Source organism: Marmota monax, unplaced genomic scaffold (genome assembly GCF_021218885.2).
Source record: "Marmota monax isolate L192 unplaced genomic scaffold, Marmota_monax_Labrador192_F-V1.1 WCK01_AAM20220418_F8-fsc00060, whole genome shotgun sequence".
NCBI lineage: Eukaryota > Metazoa > Chordata > Mammalia > Rodentia > Sciuridae > Marmota > Marmota monax.
Window position 1 is genome coordinate 9,092,821 of NW_026692826.1, and position 24,694 is coordinate 9,117,514.

A 24,694-nucleotide genomic window follows, 5' to 3' on the forward strand; every position below is an offset into this window, starting at 1 on the left:
CCTCCTCTGTGTGCCCTGAGCTTCTGCCTTCTGTCAGGCTCCGCCAACAAGGGAGTGCTGAGACAGACAGACAGACGTCCTTGTGAGGAGAGGCAGTGCTGTCCAAGACATGGAGGGAATGGGGCCAGCAGACGTCTCTCTCCATGGTCCCCTGACAGATCACTCCAGGAGTCTGGTTCTGCTCTGCCCTAAGTTGACGTAGGAAACACCAGGTGCCTGTGGACAAAGAAAATGGCCCCAGAAGCGGTGGCTGTGTCCTCAAAGGCTGAGTCCCACGGATCATGTGTAGATAGGACAGAGACTGGAGGACAGAAGCCCAGACTGAGCAGGGAAGGGCAAGCCCAGCTGCTTGCAGGTGAGGGTGGTGCAGGCGTGTGGAGCTGCGGGTGTGGAGTGCTGCGGGTGTGCCTGCCTTGTGGCCAGGCCCAGCTGGAGTCCTGGCTCCGTGCGGCTCTGAGGCTGGGACCCAGCTTCTCTGGGGCCTGGTTCTCGTCCCCGGTTGCCATCAACCCACCTCCCAGTGGTTCTGGGCATGGGCTAGCATGGCGTGGGAGGCAGTACGCAGGGCACCCGCACAGCAGACTCTCCTCCTCACATAGGATTCTTCCTTGAATTCTGCCTTAGGGCAAGAGGCAGAATGACCACACTCCTATGACAGGCTGGAGAAGGGGGCAGCAGGCGTCCTTGGGAGCCTGCAGCCCGGCAGCTGCCAGATCTCTCAGAAAACACCAGCACGCACACGCAGTCACTGACAAAGGGGCAGATCTGCAATGTTCAAGGCCCCAAATGACATGGTGGCTTCAGACACCCAGAGTTCCCTGTGAAGGGATAGTTGTGTCCTGGAAGAAGTTGCCCAGAGGTGCAGGTGTTTGGGTGGGAATCTCCTGGGGTCTGTAGGCGAGGGCCACAGGCCTTTGGGGAGCCAGCCATGGGCCATGACTTCCAGATGGACTTGTGTGTCAAAAAGAGACGAGGGGAGGCTTCTGAGGGCTCTCACTAGACTCACTGTTGATGTCCCGAGTCTCCCAGGGAAGCCCCAGCCTGTCACCGTCTGGCTGCCGACCACCTCCATCCTAGGCAGACCTTGCCACGCACTTGCACCTTTGTGGTGATTTGCCCTGCTTTGCTGTCCTGAGCCCCTGAAGTTCTGCTGTGGTCTGATGTGCCCTTCGTCCCTCCAGGAGCACATGCTGACGCACCAGGCCGGCCCCTCCTTGAGCTCTCAGAAGCCCAGAGTGTTCAAGTGTGACACTTGCGACAAGGCGTTTGCCAAGCCAAGCCAGCTGGAGCGACACAGCCGCATCCACACAGGTGAGGCGCAGGGGTGGCCTGCTCTGTTGCTCCTGAGTGGACAGCCAGTGTGAAAGTGGACTCGGTGTGCAGCGCCAGAGCGGTGCTCCGCGATCTTCAGGAAGCAGTGTCTGCACGCTCACCTCTCCCCCGACTTGGGATGGATGGGTCAGCATTCCTGGGTTCTTCAGGGGAGGTCTCGCTACTGGCATTGTCACCACAGGAGTGGAGGCCATCGGGAGTGAGCTCCGGGCCGTCACCTTCCCTGCCTCTGCTGAGAATCGCAGAGGGCTCCTGCCAGCCCTCCCGCCACACCCCGTCTCTCTGCAGTCTGCCTGTCCCGCCTCCCTCTGCTCAAGCCTCGTATCCCAGGGAGAAACAGCGCAGAGACAAGCCCTCCGCGGCCCCCCCCCCCGGCCTGAATGACCCCTCTGCTCACCCGTCCTGCCCCCATGGCCAGGGTATCGCTCTGCCCCTTCTGACCCCAGCACCCCACATCTGCCACCACCAGGGCAGGGTTCCCTCTGGCTGTGTCCACTGAGGGCCGTTCTCTGCTCCCTGTCAGAGGACAGCCAGGCTGGGACCTGCAAGGCAGACCTGAGCCACTCATCCCCGCCTCCACCTCCGGGTGTCCAGCGTCCTCTGTACGGCCACGCCTCCTAGTGCGCAGCTGCCCGCCTGCCCTGCTCAACCTGCAGGTGTTCTCCCCGCCTGCTGCCTGCTGCCCCTGACGTGTCTTCAGGGGCATCTCGAATATCTCTTCCCCAAGGGTCCCCGTAGCTACCTGAGCTCAAGGCCGGCCTGGGACACTCAGGTGCCACCCTGGTCCATGGCTCCCTGGATGGGTCCTGGCATGCAGGCTCCGGGCACATGGGGCCACATGTCTTGTTGTAGGCTGTGGCCTGGATGGTAAGCTCAGAGGCCACACCCACCAGGCGTGCAGCACAGAGCTGCTGAGTGGGACGCCGACGTCTGTGCTGTGGCTTGGAACAACCAGTAGACCGTCGTCTTCCTTTAGAATGAGGTAGATGCCCCGCGAGGGCGGGGCAGAACCACGCAGCACCACTTAGTGTGGCATCAGGGTGAACAATGGAGTTACAGTCCCTTCCAGTCTGCAGTGAAGTTTTGTTAGGGTTCCAGCAAGTGGGCCTAGTGGGCTGTGTGACAAGGAGGTGACCGTGACCTTCTGCGTCCCCAGGAGCCGCAGCTCAGTTGGTCAGAGTGCTGAGTCCACATCAGCCAGATCTCCGTCCATCTTAAGGTCTCTCGTGCTTTGTTAACTATTTCTGTTACATTTCTAAAAACTAGTGACTGAATTGTACGTGTCCCTGATTTTAATGTGAGTCTTTCCATTTCTTCAATTATTTGCTACTAATCAACCTGTGGACCATTAAGGATTTAAATGTTTTTGATATTTTGAAAGTACTGTTTCTATCTCTGTCTCCACGTTCCCCATTCTCTCTGCAGTCAGGGGGGAGTGGCAGCAGCCCTGAGGCCTCTCAGTGCTGGGGGCGTGGAGACGGGTGTCTAGACTGAGAACCATGTCTCTCCACTCAGCACCCTGGCCTGTTGGTGGACAGCAGGCTGCCTCGCACCATCTCGTGTTCCTCGTGCTCTCACCTACGTCCTCCCCAGAGGTGACTGAGCCTGGGAGGCGGAGACGACATGCAGCCCTAAGCCACCAAGGGCGCACACGCTGAGGCGTGCTTCTCCAGCAGCCTCTTGCTCCCCTCCAGGCCCGTCTGACCCTCAGTGCTCTGGCAGTGTTTCCTAAGTGTTCTAAATCACACTGAATCATCTGCGATTTTAGGAGATGCGAGGCGTGGGAGTGGGTGAGCGGCTCTGCTGTAAGCAGGTCAGTGGTGCTGGTCAGCCATGTTGGCCCTCATAGCGCTCAGGGCCAGTGGTGCTGAGGCCAGAGCACAAGGCCTGGGAGGGTCGCTGCTTGGGCCCCGCAGGCCAAAATCAGGACTTCACCTGGGCCTGGGTGCTCTAGAGAGGCTCACTCCCGGGGTCATCCCAGCTGGGCAGAACCTCACTCTTTGTGGCTGTGGCTGTGCCCACAGAGGAACTACTCTAAGAAGCTGCATGGTTAGATAGGACGCCCTGCCGGTCTCCCTTCTCATCAGACTGCAGCAGGGATGGGGCCTCACCTAAGTCGTCCCTCCTTGCAGCCCACGTACTTGGAGGAGTGAAGTCACTAGAGTCAGGGTGAGGCTGAGGGCAGAGGCCATCTCTGCTCCGCCATAGGCTGTTGGGGCACAGCCTCATCTGCCATGGCCCCCAGGAAGGAAGAACAGATGCCGCGCAGCGTGAGTCAGCATGTATGAGCACACGGCGATGCTTGAGGGCAGCAGCAGGGCCACCACACAGAGTGGGTGGGGAGGAACCCTGTGGGCAGAGGGGAGAGGCCATGCCCCACCCAGGGCACTGGAAAGCTGGCCCCAGGGAGGAGGATTGTGGGGGCCCACGGGCAGGACAGCGCGCCCGGCCTTCCTCCAGGTGGCTCCCGGTAGGCAGCAGTGTGGCCACTCTTCCTTCCATCCTGTATTAACGTCAAGGCATTCCGTGGAATACGAAAAATATTGCATATATTTTACTTTATATTAAATGGATTTGATTCTCTGTCCTCGATATGTCTCTGCTGCACAAAATGCATCGGAGGTGTTTTGTGTAAACTACATGTGTTCTGCTTTGATTTCTGGATGCTTCTGTGGCTTTTAATAGCTTTTGATCAGCTTTAGTTTGTGTCTCAACACAAAGTAGATTTGCCAGAATCCTGCTAATTAGCAATCTGAGTGACAGTAATAGGAAGAACATTGCTGTGGTCTTTTTAAAAATCGTGCGTCTTCTTGAGAAGGGGTTCTTTCACATCTGTGGCATTGACGGTGGCTTTCCTGTGCAGGGGAGCGGCCCTTCCACTGCACTCTCTGTGAGAAGGCCTTCAATCAGAAGAGCGCCCTGCAGGTGCACATGAAGAAGCACACCGGGGAGCGGCCCTACAAGTGCGACTACTGTGTCATGGGCTTCACGCAGAAGAGCAACATGAAGCTGCACATGAAGCGGGCCCACAGCTTCGCAGGTGAGCCCTCCTCAGAAGCAGGCCTTCGGCTGCGCGTTCTGCGTGTGCTGTTCCCCGCAGTGTGCACAGTGGCTGTGTGTAGACCTGAGCTATGGGGGAACTTAGCTAGAAGAGGTTGGAGAGGCCAGAAGTGGTGAGGTCCAGTGGGCGGGGCAGGCCTGGAGGCCTGGACGTTGGTTACTCCAGTGCCTGGTGTGGTCCCATGCCAAGTGAGGAGGCTTGGATCAGTGACTGGTGGCCCCTGCTGATATCTCAGTCATTCTAGCTCCCAGGAGCAGACTGGAGCAGGCTGCACACTGACGCACCCTGGGGAGGAGCGCTGCTCAGTGCACACGGAATCGGAGGAGATGAAATGTCCCATTTATTTAGACAAGGACGTAGAAGTGCCTCAGGAGGCAGGTGCCACCCAGAACCTGCACACATGCAGCACTCCTGGTTGGCTTGCTTCTTACTGGACAGAGCTAGCTATAGTGAGCAGTCAGGGCCTGGCACCCCGAGCAGCGGCTCCATGTCTGTCTGCAGTGTTACTGGAGGCTTTGCCCTGCACTCAGCAGGTCAAGGGCTGTTTCAGGGCCCAGGGGTCAGGGTCAGGGTCAGCCTGGTGGGGGCACACAGGGTCTGCAGAGATCAGGGTCAGCCTGTCCGCTTTCTGTCTACTCGGTGCAGACCACATGTGGGCCTCTGTTTCTCTGCGCTGATCCACGAGGTTCATTCGTAGCAGAGCAGCTGTTGGGGTGTGATCTGAGGCTGCTCCTCCTGGTCTTCGTTTCCCGCACAGAGCCTAGCATCAATGTCTATTTAAGGACGAAACGATGACAGAGAGCCGCAGTTGGCTCACGGTAGTGGTAGCTGTGCAGAGGAGTGTGGAATGTTAAATCTGTGAAGAGCCCTGGGTGTGACCAGGGGGTTTTGCGTCTGTGTGTTTCGAGTGTGGCAAGGTTATGAAAGAGAGTGTGCTCTGAGAGTGACAGCAGACCGGCCTTCCTGTGCCTGGTGGGGCTGCATCTAGATGTGTCTGGGGTGTCTAATAGAAAGCAGCTCATGTTATGGGGAGTTGTTCTTTTTAACATCTGCACCGTAGAGCTCCTGCTTTCCTTCTTGTTAGAAAAGTCATCTGTGTTGTTGACATTAATTGTTAGTCACTCATCACGGATCCCGTGTGGACGTGTGGACGCACTGAGTGCCCGTGTTCGTGTGCATGCCATGCAGTCTTATCAACAGACTGGTTCACTGGATGGAGAGCAAGGCAGGGTGGTGGTGTCCGTCTTGGTTCCTGTGAGGCTCTGAAGGTGGACCCTGGGTGCTGCTGAAGGTCTGAAGCTATTTTCTCTTTGCTGTCTTGCAGGAACCTTGCAGGGCACAGCTGCTCCCCCGCAGCAGGATGGGGAGGAGCTGAGGACCCTGCACCTGGAGGAGGTGGTGCAGGATGCTGCGGGCGAGTGGCAGACCCTTACCAACGTGTTCTGACGCAGCGAGGGCACCTGAGCTGGCTCTGCAGCTACGTTTATGAAGAACAGAGCGCTTGGAATTTCTATTTTAAAGCTTCAAGTGTTAAAAATGTACCACAATAGTTTTTTAGCTATAAAATTATTTAAAGAATCATTGTCTTTCAGAGACTTAGAGGAAAAAAACTGGGAAAAATGTAAACAGGTTGTTCTCATTTGTCTACGAATCACTGAACTCAGGTACTACAATAGTCAGCTTCACCTTCTCCATGGCCAGTGTATCTAGTTAAAAAGAAATTAACTGGATTTTACTGTCATTGTAGTGTGATTTCTTTGTATTAGCAAAGACAAAAGTTAACCTGGAAAAAGTATGTAAGATTTTCCTTCATGCTTTCTGTTATAAGAAGCATCGCTTACAAAACAAACCTAAGATAGGTGCATGAAGTTGAGAAAAATGTCGTGACACATGGGAGGGTCTTCACTTTTTACTCTGTGCATTTTGGAAGTTAGTGGTAGTCGTCTCTTTTTAACCTTCCCTAAGTGAATACAGCTGACACCCTGAGAGATGGCTGGACCAACTCTCCCTCACAGGCATCTGGTCACCAGCTGGAAGAGCCAGGGTCTGGGGCAGCAGGGAGAGGACACCTGGCCCCAGGAGGACCAGCCGTCCCACAGGTGGTGAGAGACCTGCTGTGTGCATCTGCTGAGGCTCAGGGTGAGGCCGCTGCAGAAGCACAAGCCACACCGTGGTAGGGAGGGCAGGATGGTCTCCTGGGAGCAGGTCTCTGCCCTGCCTTCTCCACGGGAGGCTTCTTTTAGGTTAAGGGTGAGAACTCCCAGACCCCATGATTCCTCTTCATGCATAAAGAGATGTGTCTTTTATTTCAGGGAATTCTTTATTGTCCTCAATGGTGCCCGCTAGACACGTCCCCACCAAGCCCCATCCGGCTGGGGCGGAGCGCGGACGCTGCGTCCGGCAGCATTCCAAAGGCCGAGGTTCGCCACGCCGTGCTGGTTCCCTGTGGGTTATTTATATGTTCTATATATAAATGCGATGTACATAGTATGGGCCTCTGTGTGGCTGAGCAGTATATTTTGTAAATAGAAGCACTAGTCCCCGTCCCGAGTGCGCACCTGAGGCTCCTCCCACGAGCACTTCAGACCCCTGGTCGTTGTTAATAAATGGATACCTTTCCCACCGTAACACAAAGCTGGGTTTTATTTTCTTCTGAAAGATAATTGCCTTTGTTTTTCTCTCCGCCTCCCTGGCTCCAGAGGAGAGTCGTGTTGTTGTAATATCGTGTGGATTTTGTATATCAAGAGGAGTCGCTCAGACTCCTAAAGAAAGAGACGTCCCAGTGTTCTTCTTGAAGGGCATCTGACTTTGCTGTTCACCTCTGTGTCTGTATATACGTCACACTGCGCTGACATGAAGACTTTTGTTATTTTGTGAAAATATTTAAGTCAGAAAACTGTTGAATAATATTACCTTTTCCCCCAAAACTGCTTTGTGTATTGTATATTTTTTTAAGAAGAGAAAAGCCTTATTTGACCTCTTGTGAAGCTGGACTTGTGACCCCGTGGCCCCCAGAGGCCAGCCCGCTCACTGGCGTGGCAGCATTTTCAGAAAAACTGTAACTGTGCAAGAGTTTTAAAGGCTCTGCTTTTAATGCACTTTTTCTTTTATAATTTTGTATTAAAATATTTTAGATATGTTGATTAATTTTAGTGAACAAATATCCCCAAAGTTGAAATTATTGGAATTTAAAGTTTTTGTTCTTGCTGGTTTATTTATTTTGCTTTTAACATTAAATGTCATCTCAGGACATCTCCAAAAGGGGGTGTTTAGTTTCTAACTATATAGAGAGCAGAGTGTGTGACTGTGTGGTTCATTGCTGTTTAAGTAAGGCCTTACCACATGAATCTGAAACCTACTTTTATTTTGGTTAAAGAAAAAGAAAAAAATTTATCAGTAGTCCATTCTGTGTCTTTTCTCAGTTTATTAGCAGGCAAACACAAGACGTGTATGTATTATTTGGGTTTACTTTCTAATCATAAAAGCTGCTCCTTTGCAAAACATTCCTTGAAAATACAAGGTTTTAAAATGATATGATTTCACTTGAATGTTTGTGGTGTACAGGTTGATCTTTGTATTTTACTGGCTGATTAAGAAGTTGTTTTAGGAAAGAGATTTCTAGCCTCATGCGTAACCAGGGTTTTGAGGATAGAGAGCTGTATTTTTAGAACTGTCTCACCAGGGCATATCTGCTTTGGAATAGCTATAAATACAAAATGACATTAAGAAATGTGATTAATGTTTTTTTCCTTTAGAAATATTTAAGATACAATTGTTTGGCACATGAATTAATTTCAAGTTCAGATATGTTTACCAGAGAAGAACTTAGTGATATTTCTTTTACCTCTGAGGCCCAGACCATGGGAGGTAACCCTCGCAGTGTCTACCTGAAGAGCTTCGGACCGAGAATCAGGGTACGGCGTGGAGTAGGTCCCGCACAGCGCCACCAGGTCACCTGCACCACAGCCACGCAGGCTGCTTTTGAGAGTTTGTAACTGCCTTTAACCCGCTCATGGTAAAGGAACTGCTAAGCACTTACACGGGCTGAAAGAAAGGATTCCGTTTCCAAAGATGTGAGCATGAGTCTGCTGCGGCTCGTGCAGCCAAGACAGCGGGAGTGATCTGGCGGACAGAGCACCGGGAGGGCGGTAGGTGACAACAGAAGCCGCTTTCACCTGCTCAGCAAGTGCCACTCAGCCCCGTCCGCTCCTGGAGGTGATGGCCACGGCTCAGCACCACCGTCCCTGTGCCATGGGACGAGCCCCGCGCTGCTGAGGCAGCGTTTGCTGGGGAAAGCATCTGCAGTCTGTTCCTTTGTGTCCTCCCTCGCCACGTTCAAGGAAATTGGAGTCTTAAAATCATAGCTGCATTTTGTACCTTCCTTTGAACTTGGGTGCTTTTGTGTGTGAGAGGTTCAGGCCGCAGAGCAGGGGCAGATTCTGAAAGTAGATCTCGGTTCTTCCTGTGGATTTCTCTCTTATTGAGAAGGATGTTCGTAGCTCATGAAGATCCACATTTCAGCATTAACGACCACCACAGATTTATGTAAATAACATTTATAGAGAAGTATGTAAGGTGTGTAAACTGCTTGCTGGTCCTGACTTGGAGGGGGTCTCCCACCTGCTTCTTAAGTTCTCCCAAAGCTGATTTCAGTGGGCGTCTGCCCTCCCCCACCGAGAGCCGTAATGCCTGCTGTGTGCCTCAGCCTCCTGCAGAGTGGGGGGCAGACTGCTGGACCCAGAGCCCTCTTTCACACTTAATTTATTCGTGCAATGTGGGTGCTTTAGGATTTTTAGAGTAAAATTTCAAAAGAGCCTACATATACATAACCCAATTTAGTGTTACATATCTGCTTGGGCCCCTGGAAAGCAGCATTTTGAAATCTGGTTACGTCTTTTGCATTGTCTGGTAATGGGTCAGCAGAGCTTCGTGAGTCCAGAAGCCCTGCACACCCCCTGACAGTGACGTTTCTTCACCTCGGTGAGCACGAAGCCACCGTTACGTGGTCTCTGTGCTCCTAGTTGCCCCTTCCTCCGACACACGGTCCACTCGCCCACTGCCTCCCAAGGCGCCTGGTGGTTTCTTAGTGGATGACTAATAAGCATTTAAAGCACTAAAAAAAAAAAAAAAAATCATTAGTATCAGTGTCAGCAGCAATAGGCAGTGATCATAAAAGATTTTGCTATTTAATCTTTTCTATGTGTAACGCTTTACAGCATGAAGACTTTTGTATTAAATCAAGTTTTGTATTATATTTGACAAGTTCTAAAATGCCATAGTGATTGTTCTTGAGTCACCACTGAAGAAAATTTAATTTTTTAATTTACAGACGAGTCCTCTTTTTATCTTCGGAATTGTCTCATGGTCTATTTATACATTGGATGATATTTATTTAATCCAATTTTGTATTAGAAATGCATAGTTATGCCAAAAGCCACTGTGCTGGCTTTTAAAAATAATAAAGATAGTTTTTGTATTATTTTAAAACTCCTGTATATTTGCTTCTTGGGGTTTGGGGCAAGTGGTCACCGATTGGAGTTGGTGGTTTTCTCTGGCTGTCGCCCAGCGAGGGTCCGTGCAGTGCAGCAGGGTGGCTGTGTTGCGAGGCCACCAGGCCTCCTGCTAGGGACGACCATGCTCCCTCTCGCTCAGAGGGTGCTTGAAAGCAAGTGGGCACGACGCCAGCTTATCTGCTTACAAGGGTGCAGATGCTGGCTTTCTGGAAATACAGTGGAGTTGGGTCACAGCTTCTCCCCCTTGGAGACAGCGTGGGATCTGGGTTGCTGTGTGTCGCACGGCCGGCCAGCCGTGGGGAGTCTGGGTTGCTGTTGCCCTCCTGCCTGTGTGGCACGTGAAGAACACCATGCCTTAGACCACTCTGCTCCTCACTCGGGAGGGAGCAGGCCTGGTGTGGGCCAGTGTGGGCAGACGCCGGTCTCCGTCCTCAGCCCGCTGTCTTCAGGAAGCCTAGGCTCAGATGGGTCCAGGTGTGCTGGTGGGGAGGGGCTTTTCACGTGGGCAGCTTATAAAACCCGTCTTGGATCGTCTCTGCCCTTTAGCCTTCTCAGAGTGCTCCACTCTCCAGGAAAGCCGGCTGCTTCCTTGGGTTCTGGCAGAGGACAGGAGTGCCCAGGACCAGAGACAAAGGGGTCTGCTACCCTTTTCTGGGGGTGGGGGGTGGGACCAAAGCTCCTTTGGGGTTATTGATAGAGGTTCGTTCACTCCAGGTTCTGGGACAGATGTCCCTGGCTCAGGTCACAAAGTGAATGGAAATGTTTTCACAAATGTGATTGGCTTACTCCACACCGAGAGCTTTCCGTGATGTCTGGTACCTTTGAATATTAAATCAGTCCCCAGGGAAAGTACACACTCTCCTCACGTGATGCTTTCCACCACTAAACACGTTCCCCGTTTCCATTTCTCAGGGCAAAGCAAGAGTTACTAACAGTGTTAACAGAGTCACATGCTGTTTCAGTAACCCTGGCCAAGCGGTCCCTGGTTCCCCTGGCCTAGCCAAGCTCGGCAGGGGACTGTCTTCCATGTAACACACGCAGCCCTTGGCCTGACTCTGCCTGGGTTCCTAGTGCTGGGTAGCCACGGACAATGGCTGCCGCTGCTTGGGCCTTTTGATTTGGCCATGTAATTATTTTGAGTATTTTCTTACTTTCTGGCCCAATGAATTGTTCTTCCCCAGCTCTGAGATCACCCATTTTTCCCGAGGAGCCCTACTTCCTCTTTGTGGAGAGAGTCATCAGAATCCAAGGCCAATCGTAGGTGTGCTTCCTGCCATCTAACCAGCGGGCAGCGCTGGGGAAATCTGGAGAGGGACATCGTCTGCAACTCCTTGTTTCTTTACATAGAACCATGCTCCACAAAGGCGCCCCTCGTCCCAGCCAACACAGAGTCCCCCAGCTCCCTTCCACATCTGCCCCCCCTCTCCCCCTGCAGCTGTGTATGCCTTTTCCTGCCCTCTGTCTCCAGTTCCCGCGTCAGCCCCTGTTCAGGCCCCTTCGCTCAGCCTGGGCCCAGCCTCCATGGCCCCTGGGGAGGGGGAGAGAGCTGTCTCCTTCTGTTCGTGCACAAGCACTCGGGGGCCTGCTGTTTGCACGGCCTTCATTGCTCATTGCCCTGGAGCTTGCCTGTAAGTTAGGGATGAAAGTGTCCCAAGGGGACCATGCAGCCATGCAGCTAAGGTTGTCCCTGGGGCCTTGCCCTTGAGTGTGGTAAGGAAGGTGGCAGGTGCTGCCGCCTGAGGCTGGCATGGGCTGGGACGGGGAAGGACCTGGCCGGTGCTGGGTCTAGCTGCAGGATTGTCCCTCTGTTGAGTCCCAGGAGGCTGTGAGCTTCTGGAGCCAGCAGCATGTGTCTGCTGCTTCACAGCAGGGACTGCTGAGCAGAAGAGACTCAGCCCAGGGGCCTCCACCCTGCCTCCGAGCTGTGTGGGAGGCCCGTGCGAGCATGTGAGTCCAGCGGAAGAACCAGAGGACTGATTCGGCGTCCAGTGTAGACACTGCCAGAGCGTTTCGGAAACTGTAATGACAGATAAAGCACAGCCTGGACTGCACTGGTGGATTCCACCTTGGTTTCGATTCATTTGGAATCCAGTAACTGTTCACTGTTGAGAGAGACCACCATAGAAAAATGCGCTGATTCACTTTACATTACCCTTTTGGAAAAAGAAGCACTGATACTGCAGAGTCTTGGGATTTACTCTTAGTATCCTTCCGTGTGGGGTTTAGGAAATGTTTGTTGCATGTGAAAAACAGGCACCCGTTGTGCACTGACTTGTCCTCAGAAGCAGGATTTGAAGCTCTAACTCCCAACGCGCCTCCTGTAGAGACGGACCTTGAGGAGCCGCTGAGAAAGGTAGCCAGGCAGAGCTGGTGTCATTGTGAGAGGAGGGCGCCCGTCTTGGCCACGGTGGAAACAGTGATGAGAGGCCCACCGGAAACCAGCCCGCCAGCACCTGGCCGTTGGACTTGTAGCCTCCAGACTGTGACAGCCTAGGACTTCATTGCTTAAGCCCCTGGCCTCTAGCGCTCTGATCTGGCAGCCCTGGCAGACCCAGCCAACACCGAGAACTAACAGATGGCTTAGCCCTCGTGTTAGTGAATCGTGACCAGCAGCTTTTCCTCAGCCCCTTTCTGTCTCTCATGGTCTCCCAGTTCCAGTGTCTTGTGCGTGGCCCAATTTATGAAGGCCCCTTCACTATGTGGGAGTGCTCATCTTCTGAGCCAGGTCCCCTCCAGCCTGGCCCAACCTCCACCCTCTCTCCAGAGGACTTGCTCTGTGACTGGCTGCCCACAGCCCAACCTCTGGGCTCTACCACTCACTCGTGAGTAAGTCCTGCCCCGGGGCCCTGTGGCTGGCATTCTCCCTGGGGACTAAGCAGCATGGGTGGCTGTGCGGCTTGATGACGAGTGTCCACGGGGCTGATTCTGATGTGCAGTTTCATGCCCTCACCCCATCATCTCTAGATCACGGCAGCAGGCCCAAGCCAGCTCTGTGCCACAGGAGAGCACCCACGTCCGTGAGGAAGGTTCTGGAACCCTTCTCAACAGAACTCAGCCTGGAAATGGATTTTTGTCAGCTTTCAGGAGAAGCACTCAGACCTGTCTAGATGCACGTTCAATGGCTCAGTTTTTATTTTGCTTTAAAATATTTACCTGAATATTGCATGATCATGTAAATGCTTCCTTACTGTATTATATACCCTTGGTTTATTTACCATCTAGGTCATTTCTAGGAGGGGAATGTATGTGACTTTAAAATAGACTCACCAAGTAAAAGAGCGCAAGATCTTAAAATCTAATCATCTTTGCGTGATTTTCGAGTCCCACATTCAGAAGGGTTTGTGTACAGAAGGGAAGAGGGAGGAGAGTGGACATTGGGCTTTGAGTCAGTGTAACAGCGCTTGCAGGGCTCAGGTGTCCTGACCCCCAAATGGTGGCCTTCGGCACCCTAAGGTCCTTGCACTTGGTCCTTAATTAAGCTGGAGCCTGGAGCAACATGCCCCCCCAGAAAACCGGCTGTGGTCTCCACGCTCGTTCTGGGTGGGTTTCCTTCCCGCAGTTCCTGAATGCAGCTAGTTCTCACAGCCCCGACTGAGCAGACAAAGGAACCCTGGTTCTGTTAGGAGCTACCCAAAAGGGACTCTGGTTTATCTTTCTGGAATAGAATTCCTATAACCAAAGGCAACTGTAAGCGAAAAAAGAGAAAATCCCTTAATGCAGTCTGGGAAACACTTCCCTCTGCCCAGGAAACTGTGTATGATCAAGAGTAAGTTTCCAGAATCCCTCAGGTCACATCCCCAGGGCTCTCACGCGGGCGAACCGCAAGATGGAGACCGACTTTAGCAGCTTCTCTTCAGAGCAATTAAAATTCCTTCCTTGAGAGCGGGCATTGCCTCTGATTGTCGAGGCGTGGCATCTGACCATCCACCCCTCTGAGGGGGGTCAGAGGCTCCGACTGCACCCCTGGGATGAGCGCTCCCCTGGCCCCGAGACGAGCCTCGTGCTCTATGAGCCAGAACACGAAATGAGACACCGTGCAAAGATGGCTGCAAGTTCATTATTTTATTTCCATCTTCAAGAAGAGTGAGGTCCCCGTTGACCCATGTCCGCAGCACCCGCTGCGTGGACAGAGCCATGGGTGGAGGTCGCGCAGCCTGCACTGCCCCGAGAGGCCAGCGCTCTAGGGAACCATTTGGAGGGTTGGTTTCAGGGATCGGGCTGCTTTCCCTCTTACCCTCTCGTGGCGGAGGCTGGTATTAATAGGCATTAGATAGACCCACACCGAACATTCAGAATTAGAGTGGGATTAAGAAGAGACGGGTGGGCATCGGGCTACCCCCCATCTCTGCTGTACAGGAGATGATGCCAGCGTGGGGCTCGGGACGGGTCTGAAGACAAGCTAAATCAAGAGGCGGGTGGGCAGGGCAGGGCAGGGAAGGAGGGTGCGCAGAGCTCCTCCTCCCGAGGTCAGCCAGGCCCACCCCGCGTCAGGTTAGTCATTCAGGAATGGGCACACTCCTGGAGGACGGGGCATTTCTAGGAGGGGAATGAGGGGAAGGTTAGATTTTCTTGCGGGTTAGTGTGTGCCAATGGACACTGCCAGTGTGAGCCACGCTGGCCACGCCCAATGCTAGTGACCGAAGTGACTCTGTGAGGCCGCCCAGAGAACTCCTGCAGTCGCACTCTGAGATGCAGTCTCCTGGACTCTCCTTGGGCTCTGGGGAGGAAGCACTTCTTCACAGTGGCTGCTCCGGGGCCACCTGCACGACGTCTCCAGTGCCCAACTCCCCAAGTTCCCGTTTCCTGCCTGGGGCCCTCGCCCAGCCCGTGTGCCTCCTCTCCCTCCCTCTGCCGTGCTCGGATTCTGCAGGTGGGGTGTGGGGGGCCGGCCTGGAGGCGCCCCCCTCTCTGCGCCGCCCCACACTGGTCTCTCTCAGCTGCCCAGCCTGCGTCCACGTACCAAAAACTCCCTGTGTAGTAAGCCACTCCTGGACTGTCTAATCCTGTTAGGAAACATAAGGGGTGCTTTAGGAGGTGGGAGAGGGAGGGGAAGGAAACCAAGGGAGCTCGGATCAACAGTCCCGCGCCCTGTTCTCTGGCTCCAGGCGAGCGGCTCCACGGCAGTGCCCGCCGGCGAAAGCTTCAAGGGGCAGCGCTGTCCCGGCAAAAAGAAAGTCCAGGGGTGGAGTTGGGTAAACTAGGGGGGACCCCAGGGGCCTCGGCCTACAGAGAGCAGACCCCTAAGCTTCAGGGCCACGTGCAGGGCAGCGAAGGCCCCGAGGAAGCTCATCTTTAAATGAAATGTGATAGTTTTGACCTTTTTTGTTTCCATTTTTTGCATTTAACTATTGGTCAGAAATTGGCAGTAGGTGCCGTGTGCCTGGCCTGCTGCCTGCACAGCTCCACGGGGTTAGGAGGGTCGTCTGCTCTAACTAGCTAGTCCCTGCTCATGGAATTAAGGTTTAAGGCAGTTATATTAAGAAGCGGAGGACAGGGTCTGGAACAAGGAGGCAGGGCTTCAGCGTCTCGCCATGGGAGATCCGGAGCGGCTGTCTTTTCCTCCCTGGGAAAAGGAAGAGACAGGAGTTAGGTGAGAGCCTGTGGCCCCACTGCTGCCCCACTGCTGGGGTCACCTGATCACAAACCACTTGAGATGCTCGTGTTGGCATCCTGTGCCAGAATAAAAGGTGCTGCAGAGAGAGGATGCCTCCGTCTCCCGCGCCTCCTTTAGCAAGTGCGGGTCCACCCCTCAGCACTGAAAAGATTGACCTCGACTCCCAGACGGCCGCTGTACCTCAGCCGCATCTGTCCATTGCTACAGTGTTTTGCCTTCACTTTAGTTCTTCAGCCTGGAATCCAGGCGACTGAGGGAGATTGGAAACAACAGGGGTGGCTGCGTTTCTGGAAAGACTGCAGTGCCCTTGAGCGCAGCAATCGCCGGGTGCACCAGAAACACCACCTGGCCGTGGCTGCTCCGGGGCCTGGCGCTCCGCGTGGCCCTTCTGCCACACCCAGGCAGGCCAACGGCACAGAGGGCGTGTTCACACTGTGACCGACAGGATCTCACCACCATGCCCGACGAGCCATCTCAACACATGCAATTTGAAGGAAAAAAGGGTTGGCACTCGGATTGAGAGGGAGCCCAGGCCAACGGTGACCACAGCGTGAGGGAAGCGTGGGCCCTGAAGAAGGGACACTGGTCCCTGCACTCAGGGCCATTCAGACAGACCTGGGGGACCGCACTGCTTTGTGTGTGTGTATTTTAAATTATCAAATTTCACTCAAATTTTGCTCTTTCTCTGTGGCTTTCTGTTTTTAATCTTAGATTGTGCGTGAAAATTGATCTCTCAAGGATTTCATTTGTCCTCAGTAAAAGCAAAAGGCTCAAGGAGCATGCCTTTTGCCAGGGGCAGGCCAGCATTGGAGACAGCATGCCCTGTCTGGACCTCGTCCCAAGGTGCCCAGCAAGAGGGTGACTTATGCACGGGGCCAGGGGTGTGCCAGTCAGGGTGGACAGCTCAGGACGAGCGGCCTCGTATCTCGGGCTCTGTGCATTGTAATAGGACTCTGCATTGGAAGCTTGTCTAAGCAGTTTTATTTTCGCAGGTGACAGCTTAGGGGAGACCAGCCTTCCGAGACCCCGCGCCAACCTTAGGAGTCGGCTGGGCTGGTTCACCTGCTGACAGGCTGCTTGGCCAGAGACTGAGGTGGCCCTCCTGGGCGCTCCTGCTGCTCAAGTCCAGGTCATTCAGCCACCCATCCACAGTGGGCAGTTAGGAGCATTTGTCGCAGAAGTTAGTCACAACCATACTAATTGAAATGTATTTACATTTGATAAATCAAAGCATCCCCTGAACTACAGAGAAATTTAAAAATTTTAGCTGCTCTCTAAAAGAATCTGAGGAGAGTTTTGAACCTATTTAGGAAAACACACATTTCACACACTTGTGTCACCCACACACAGGCAGGGCAGAGCCACGTGGACACTCTGTTCTGGGGTGGCCCCAACCGGTTCTGACTCTCAAGCATGTGGCAGGAACCAGGAGGCCCCTGCACCTGTCCCTGAGGAGCAGGACCAGGTGTCCCAAGTAGAGCCTCTGGGTGGGCAGCGTCACCAGCCCTGACTCACCGAGTGTGCCTGACCCTCGCTGAGCTGGTACGCAGGAGCTGCCTGGGGACGATGCTGCTGTGCCCCCAGGTGTCCCCACACGCTGCAGCTGGGGGAGCCCCACTATGAACCAGGTGTCGAGAGGGTTCAGGACAGGTCCTCCTGGCTTGAGCATCAAGGTTACTCCCAGGAGTGGCTGCCGGGCACTCCCTTGTCACAACATTTTATAGCTGAGGCAGAGCACATCAGAATGGCCCTCTTGCTCGGATGTTTGGGGAGTCTTTTTTTTGGTACTTGGTCACCTCAGACCACATCTTGGGGGGCGGAGCTGGCCCATGTTGAGCCTGGCAGACCACAGGCAGCAGCTCAATCACCTTCTGTTCATTTTGTGGATTTGGGGCTTTCCAGGGACACAGCCATGCTGCATAGGACCTGTCCACGTCCCAGGACCCTCCAGCATCTAGGCTAGGGCAGACCTGCACACACGCACCCACCAGGGACATGGAGGGACTGTGTGGCCCTGCTGTGTCTCCGACAAGGGACAGAGCCTAACACACACACAACTCAAAGAACACATGGAGATAAAGTTTAGGTGAGCACTTTGTCACACCACAAACTGTGAAACCTGATGTTTCCACAAGGCAGTTAGGAGCACAGGGAAGTAGGTCAGAGGGGTCCCCAGCGGCGACTACATCAGTGCAGGGGCCAGCCCTCCCAGGGCTCAGTACTGCAGGACAAGGGCGAGCATGGTCCCTCCTCCAAGCTGATAGACCTCAGCAGGGACACACAAGAGGACCCCTTCTATGGGCCAGGTTGCCCGGGCGAGCCCAACAGAGATGCCCAGGGCAGCCGCGCAGACGGTACTCAGTTCTCCCGTGAAAATCCCACCTCTGGCCTGAGGCACAGAGGGGGAAAGCTGCAGGTGGAAGGATCCAGGCGCCGTCGTCCCCAGACACCACAGGGAGAGCCGCGCAGCCCGGCCTGGGCGCTGTGGCCAGGGGCAAGAGCAGGCGCCCAGCGGACCCCCGCGCAAGGCCGTCCTCCCCTGTTTTCAGAGAGTCCTGCAGCGACGCCAGTCCTTCACCAAGAAGATGAAAGGGGTCTCTCAGGGCACAGTGGCATCGTGGCTCTAGGCCCCTGTCATGACAGACCAAGTGGCCTGGCCTCTGCCTCCTTACTGCGTGGCTTGGCTAATCGTGGCGCCACGATTAAACCCTCGTTTGCTTGAGAAAACAGATCACGGGCGGAAGGATCCAGGCGATTCCCCATGGAGAAGCGGGCGGGCCGTCACTTAGACAAGGCTTCTTCTGTGACAGAGACCGTCACCGGCCGCCTGGGGTCCCTGACCGCCTGGGGCCGGGAGGAGAGGCGCTCTGGCAGAGACCGAGATCAGCTTCCGCCTGAGCCGCCTCCATCAGCGTCCCCGAGGTCCTTGGTCTCACCCAGAAGGCACCATGTGGAAGTTTTGCTGGAACCTCGCCTCCATCCATCGCACCTCCCAGTGCCGCTGTGCGACTCCCAAGGCCGCCTCCCCTCGTCCAGCCAGAGAACCCCAGTCCAGCCACCACTCCTGCCACCATGCTCACTAGTCCTAACCAGAAGCTCTTGATCGTCATTTCAACACTAAAATTCAGGTCGCACCTGTTGCTCCATCCAAGAGCCCGGTGCCTCATTCACGGTCATGGTCAAGCCACGTGGTACCTGCTGCTGTCCTCCTGCAAGCCCACGAGGCCTTCTCCCGCTCTGTTCCTGCCCTCCTTCAGGTCTCTGCCAAGTGTGTTCCTGCTGCGGCACCCGACGGGCACTGTGGCCTGCTCCCCAGCCTGCGGCACACGACCACTGCCTACGCTGCCCTGCCGTCCCCCGAGGGGCCCTAACTCGCTCTACACCACTGGGCACCTCTAGAGCAAGGCCTCTGCCCAGGCCCTGCTTTGCCCGCACTGCTCAGGTGGGCATCCGGGCACCAGGCACATGGTGGGTGCTTTGAATGAGCATCCTACAGGGTCACACCTGGCACCCTTGCCCCGTCCATGGATGCGCACCAGCCTGGGTCCACAGCCCCTGGCCAGCTGGGCGGCTCAAGGCCCAGGAGCCCAGGTCATGTGGCTTCCTTGTGAGGCCACTGCTTCCGGGCAGTGATGGTCCTGGGTTGTCCCTTTCCCCAGGTCAGAGCATCTGGCTTCCAGGCAGCTGAGGACACTCCCCTTCTCCAGAGGACCCGTGGCCTTTCAATCTGGAGGGCCTTGTCTGGATGTTACTGTGACCTCCCCAGGCCCTGGATGGACAGAGGTCAGACAGAGCCCTCTCCACACTGAGACCTGATCTGGAAGTGAAGGGTGGCTGAGGTGGGCAGAGGCAGGGTCCCTCCATGTCAGCTCCTCCTCTGGACGGGCAGAGAGGTCGAGGGAGGCCCTGGAAGGAGGCAGTGACGCTGATCCTCCTGTCGTCTCAAAGCTGTGGGCCCTGGCGCTGCCTGATGTCACGGAGGCCTCCCCTGTCTAAGCCAGGGCTGCGCACACGTGTCTTGCCTGCAGACCTCTGGGGATGTGGCATTACCAGGCACCCCAGAGGGCAGATGGCCTTATGGGGCAGCTTGGGACTTGGCTCAGGATAAAGGCCTGGGCTGGGGGTGTGGTTGCACTGCCCCCCAGAAAGGAGCCCTGTAGGCTCCCTGACAAAGGCCCCCAAAGCCCAAGGAAAGTGCCCTGAAAGACACCCCCCCGGGCCGTAGCTGCCCTGTCTACCCTTTCACGAGGCCCCTGGGTGGGTCTGCACTCTGCCCGGTTTTCCTGAAGCAGCACTCTGGGCCCCACGGCCGTCATCAGTGTCCACAGGGGAGCCACGGCCCCTCCAGCTGTGTCACATTGGCTGTGGCTTGCTTTCATGTCGGTGCAGAGGTGCGTTGACGTCACCCCTTTCGTGGATGAGGAAACTGAGTCTCAGAGGTCGGGGGGCCAGGGCCACAGGCTAAGGGACAGCGGGCTGGCATTGGCCCCTGACCCCCCACGGGCCCAGTGCCTTTTAGCCACAGCCCTTCCTGGAGGGGCTTCAGTCATCGCTCAGTTGCAACCGGAGATTAGCTGTCCCACCTGACACCCAATGTTAGCGGCATCCTGGCTCGGTGTTTGGCTCACAGGGAGGCCTCAGGACATGTGCCTTCTAAAGCAGGCCCACTCCAATTGACTCCAGGAAGCAAGGCAGAGGGCGCTGGCCCAGCCTGCCCCCTGCCCCGAGCTCTGGGAAGAGAGTGCCTGGGGGCCCTGGTGGTGGACGTGACCCTTTGGCCAAGCTAGCTGGGGCTTCTGGAAGTTACTTGTCTTTTCACCAAGGATCTTTCTGGCTCCTAGCCTCTGTGCTGGGCCATGGTTTGGCCTGAGCCCCTTTCGGGGTCCAGGGAAGGGGCACTGTGAAGCTCGAGGCCCCTGCCTCCCAGTGGGGAGGCCCCAGCGTTTCCCCAGGGAAGGAAGGTTACGTTACCAGCTTAAAGATTTTGGAAAGCGTGCCCTGGGCGTCGTGGGCCCCCTTGAATCCCTTGTGAGCCGATTTATAGTCAGAAGCTCTGCCTCCATAGCCAAATCCTGGCTTCTGCCCCTCGGCCCCCTGCAAGAGAAGACCAGAGCTCAGTGTCCACTCACAGCTGCCACCAGGGCGCACCAGGGGAGGACGCATGCCACCAGGTGGAATCGGCGAGTGGTTGGGGAGTTGCAGGTCAGCCCTAAGCTAAGAATGGAGGTGTTGGAGAGATGCCTGTCCCCGAGTCCATCAGACAGGGCTCTGGCTTGGCCAGGCTTTGGTCTGAGGCCCAAGCACATGATTTGGCAGACCAGAGCCACAGTGGTGCAGCTGCTTTCCTACACGCTAGGGGTCCCCAGGAGAAGACGGCCAGCACCCAGCCTGCCCCGGTGCAGGGAGGGTCCCTGCGGCAGCCGCACCACGCAGACACCAGGAAGAGCGCATAGGCCTGTCCCCACAGTCTGGAGGCTGTTCCCACCTGCCTGGGTCTAGGCACCTGAGAGGATCCGGAGTCCTCGCACACAGTGAGATTTTCAGGCTCATCCCTTTTCTAAAGTGCGGAGACACGCTCCCCAAGTCTCTGGTGCAGAGGAAGCTCTCCAAGGGAGTCAGGAGACAGCTTCGCTTGCCACAGCGTGGCCCGGGCCCGGGCTCTGTCAGCCCTGGCTGCGGGCAGAGGGCAGGGAAGCCAGCGGCACCCAGACAGCAGGTGGGGGCGCAGCGACCTCACTTTCTAGCTAGGTGACCTGAGGCTGCTGTCAGAAAGTCTCCGTGCTTCAGTCTCCTCATCTACTCCTGGGCTAGTGCCATTTCTTCCCCAGGCTCCTGCCGCTCAGGGCAGACAACTCCACCCTGGCCACCAAGACCCCGCAGCCTGCCCCTCACTTCAGGAAGGGACGCAGTTCCTGGTGGGAAGTAGCAGAGGCGAGTGATCACTGAGGTGAGCGCATCAGCGTGTCCCAGACTTTTCAATACACTGATGGCCAAACGGGAGCTCCCACGGCCAGCGTGAGCTCCACGGGGACATGGACGTGGGAACACCAGCCCCTGGGTGAGGGCCAGTCCCACAGGAGGGCCACGGGGAGGGCCCAGGATTTTGCCTCTTGCTTTGTTAACAAGAATGGAGAACCGTCCTTCCCAAAGACGCTAGTGACGGGATCAGCCACCTCTCGACTGTGCCTGCAGCCTGAGCATCAGCCCATGGTGCTTTACTAAGTCACAGCAGGGCCTCGTGTCAGGACGGGCCTTGGAACCAATATGACCGCCCTTCATTCTGGAGGCCTTGAGGATGGGATCCAGAAGGTTCCAGCTCTTCAAGGTCACCTCCAGGGATTTGGGCAGCACTGAAGCCGGACCCAGGGTCCTCTCTTCAGGCACGGTCCACCCTACGGCTGCCTCTCCAGCGCCTTTCCTTTCAGCCTGCCTGCCAGAACACGTGTCTCCTGTCAGGTGAAACTGTCACCAGCGTTATCAAGCAGGGTGGGGACAGGGACTGTGGCACAAAAGGTCCAAGCACCACATACTGGAGTCAAGCCAGCTCCGCCCTCGCACCCCAGAGGTTTCCACAGACACGCGGACTCCGGGACGGCACACGGGGACGGTGGCAGTTAGGAAGTGCTGTGCCAAACAGACAGACACCGTTAAACGACAGAAACCCACACTTCCCGGACCAACACTAAGTCCTCTGTCTCACTCTGGCGGTTTTCCCCAGAAATAAAGGGCTCTGAGCACTGAGTTCAGAGACCGGCTTTCAGGTCCACCATCGGCTTGCCTCCTCCTCTGGAATCCTTGGTCACTCTCATCTTTGCATGACCTAGAGTTTATCAGGAAACACACAGCAGAGCGAGCCAGACGTCAGTGGGACCGTCTGGAATCCAGCCAGGGAAACAGACGTTCCCATAGCTCCAGAGAACCACCACCAAACCACGTTGGAGAGGGACTTTGCTTCAGAAAGAGCGACTCCACCAGCTTTAGCAGGACCAAGCCGAGCGCAGAGGGCATGGAGGCTGTTAGCCTCCGACTGCCTGGAAAAAAGGGGGGTCTTCCCACCCGCCCGGCCCCACCAGAGATGGCGTGCACGGCACCCGGCAGTCCACGCCTAGAAGGTAAGAGCAGGTGAGCCTGTGGCTAGCTCCAGATTCCTGGGTCAAAGATGATTTTAGTTTTCAACATCATCTTCATCTCCTGCTGGCACAGAAAATCAAAATTAATCAGCTGTGAGCTGGTCCACGGTCCTCTCCCACGTGAGCATCACCTGTTTTGCAAACTCATTAGAAGCCCAGAGGCAGCCCCAGCCGTGTCTGCGTACAGGTTCCGCAGAGGTCTCTGCTCGTCCTTGAGGGTGAGAAGAGTTGGGATGTCCCAGAGCTTCAAGAGCCCTGCTCCTTCTCCCAGCGGCCATCCTCCCTGCCGCCTGCTTGGGCTGCCTTTCTTCCTGTTCTTCTTCCTTGATACTTTTTGGAAACTCATTTATGGGATGCTTATTAACTGAGCGCACAGGTGGCTCTGTACTAGATGGAGGCTCATTGGTTTCCCAGACAGATCCGGTCCCCTGCCACAGGTCGGTGTTCACGCCTTCATTTTATTCTGATAATAATAATTTTTGAAGTAAGAACCAACTGTGTCCGATATTCGGTAGTAATTGAAGTCAGAGAGGCGGTCAGGGTAGACTGGTAGGGATTTTAAGTAGTCTCCAACACTAATTTACCACTTCCTGGAAACTGAACAAATCAACCATTTTATAGATCTTCATGGAAACTTTGCTGTTGGTATTAAAGACCCTAAAATTCCTAAGGAGGCGTTTCGGGACGGCTTTCTGTATGAGTTTTAGTTATGACTGAACACACACACACACAAAACCACGGGATCTTGTGGGTTAATGGGGTCATCATAAATCACAGAACCAGATTCAGCATCTTTAGTTTTCCTCAGCTGCGTCGTTCCTTAATAAATTTCAACATCTGGGATTAAACGTCAGCCACGGTTCCCCGTTTGACCTGATGAGACCTGTTCTGCCCCTCAGCGGTATCGGAAGGAAACGGGGAATTCTCTCCAGCACGGGGCTGCCCGGGGGGCCCGGCAGCTCTGCTGGGAGCCCTCAGGAGAAGAGGCACCGGCCTCCAGTGCCTGGTCATGGAGCAGCAGGGTCTCACTGGCCGGAGGGGAAGACCACGCCTCACCCCCAGCCCCAGGAGGAAGCCACCGTTAACTGCTGTGTGCAAATTGGTCTGGGTAGGAAGAAAAGGCAGGAGGGTTAAGCAACTGAAAGAGAACGGACACAAGCGCGGGGACTGTGCGGAGCAGAGGGGCAGAAGCTGAGGGGGGATGCGTGTCACCTACCCAGCTAAATCTGCTGAGGGACAGTCCTTTGCCCTGTGTGAGGAAGAGAAGCAAACAGTGACATGGCAATCATGGGAAGAAAGATTCTGATAAACAAGCATCCGAATCCGAACGGCAGAGCCCTGAGGAGGTGGACAGGGTCCATCCGGCTCCAGGGACCAGCAGGGTCCCCTGGAGCTGTGTCCCAGCCCAGGGTTGCCGGTTCCTGCTCAGGGAAAGGGTGCGGGCATCTGCTGGGCTTGTCTTTGTGGTCAAGGCCCACGCCCAGGTCTGCCAGCTCCCTCCAGGGAGCCACACGGCCCAGGCTTTGGGGTGGCTTTGAGTAGCCCTGAGTCCACCTCGGCTTTCGGTGCATGTTGGAGTTTCCAGGAAGCCCTACGAACAGAGGGAGGACTAACAGGAGTGTTCCAGGTCTTACCTTTCCTTGCGATGGAGGTGGCGTGCGTGGTGTCACCTGGAAGACACACAAGAAGGCTGGGCTGAGGGGAGCCACCCTCCCTCCCAGCAGCCCACTCTCCCCAGGGTCAGACTGGCCATGTTTGCACCCAGGGGCTCACACCAGTGGGCAGGAGCCCGTCACCGTCGACCCCGTCCCCATTTCTGTCCAGGTGAAGGAGGACCGAGCCTACAAGTGCTCCAGGGATGAGCAGGGAGGGTGGGACACACACGTGAGGGTCTCCAGCCGGAGCCGGCTCATCTTGGTCCCTGTGACACTCACCAGCCACACTTGGGTGGGGGAGGCTGGAGGCAAGGCACCCTGTGACAGTTGGGCTTTGCGGGGAAAGCCCCCGGCCCGTGGCCCCCGAAGTTGCTTACCAGAGTCTTACC

General features: G+C 55.4%; 2 protein-coding genes across 17 annotated transcripts in view; one reads left to right on the plus strand and one right to left on the minus strand.

Moving 5' to 3' along the window:
- Positions 1–9,888, plus strand: part of Znf236 (zinc finger protein 236) — a 97,953-nt gene extending 88,065 nt beyond the window's left edge. For 4 of the 8 annotated variants that reach the window (XM_046448595.2, XM_046448597.2, XM_046448596.2 and 1 more), the window contains 3 exons: positions 1,182–1,311; positions 4,196–4,372; positions 5,718–9,888. In XM_046448595.2, coding sequence (XP_046304551.1) covers positions 1,182–1,311; positions 4,196–4,372; positions 5,718–5,839 — 429 coding nt within the window. In that variant the 3' untranslated portion in view covers positions 5,840–9,888. The other 4 variants (XR_006852460.2, XR_006852462.2, XR_006852463.2 and 1 more) reach the window with 4 other exon arrangements.
- Positions 9,889–13,953: 4,065 nt separating this feature from the next.
- Positions 13,954–24,694, minus strand: part of Mbp (myelin basic protein) — a 101,965-nt gene continuing 91,224 nt past the window's right edge. For 7 of the 9 annotated variants that reach the window (XM_046448574.2, XM_046448570.2, XM_046448577.2 and 4 more), the window contains 4 exons: positions 24,285–24,320; positions 23,867–23,899; positions 20,492–20,614; positions 13,954–15,469 (listed from right to left, as the gene is read on the minus strand). In XM_046448574.2, coding sequence (XP_046304530.1) covers positions 15,425–15,469; positions 20,492–20,614; positions 23,867–23,899; positions 24,285–24,320 — 237 coding nt within the window. In that variant the 3' untranslated portion in view covers positions 13,954–15,424. The remainder of the gene's footprint in view (positions 15,470–20,491; positions 20,615–23,866; positions 23,900–24,284; positions 24,321–24,694) is intronic. The other 2 variants (XR_009227126.1, XM_046448581.2) reach the window with 2 other exon arrangements.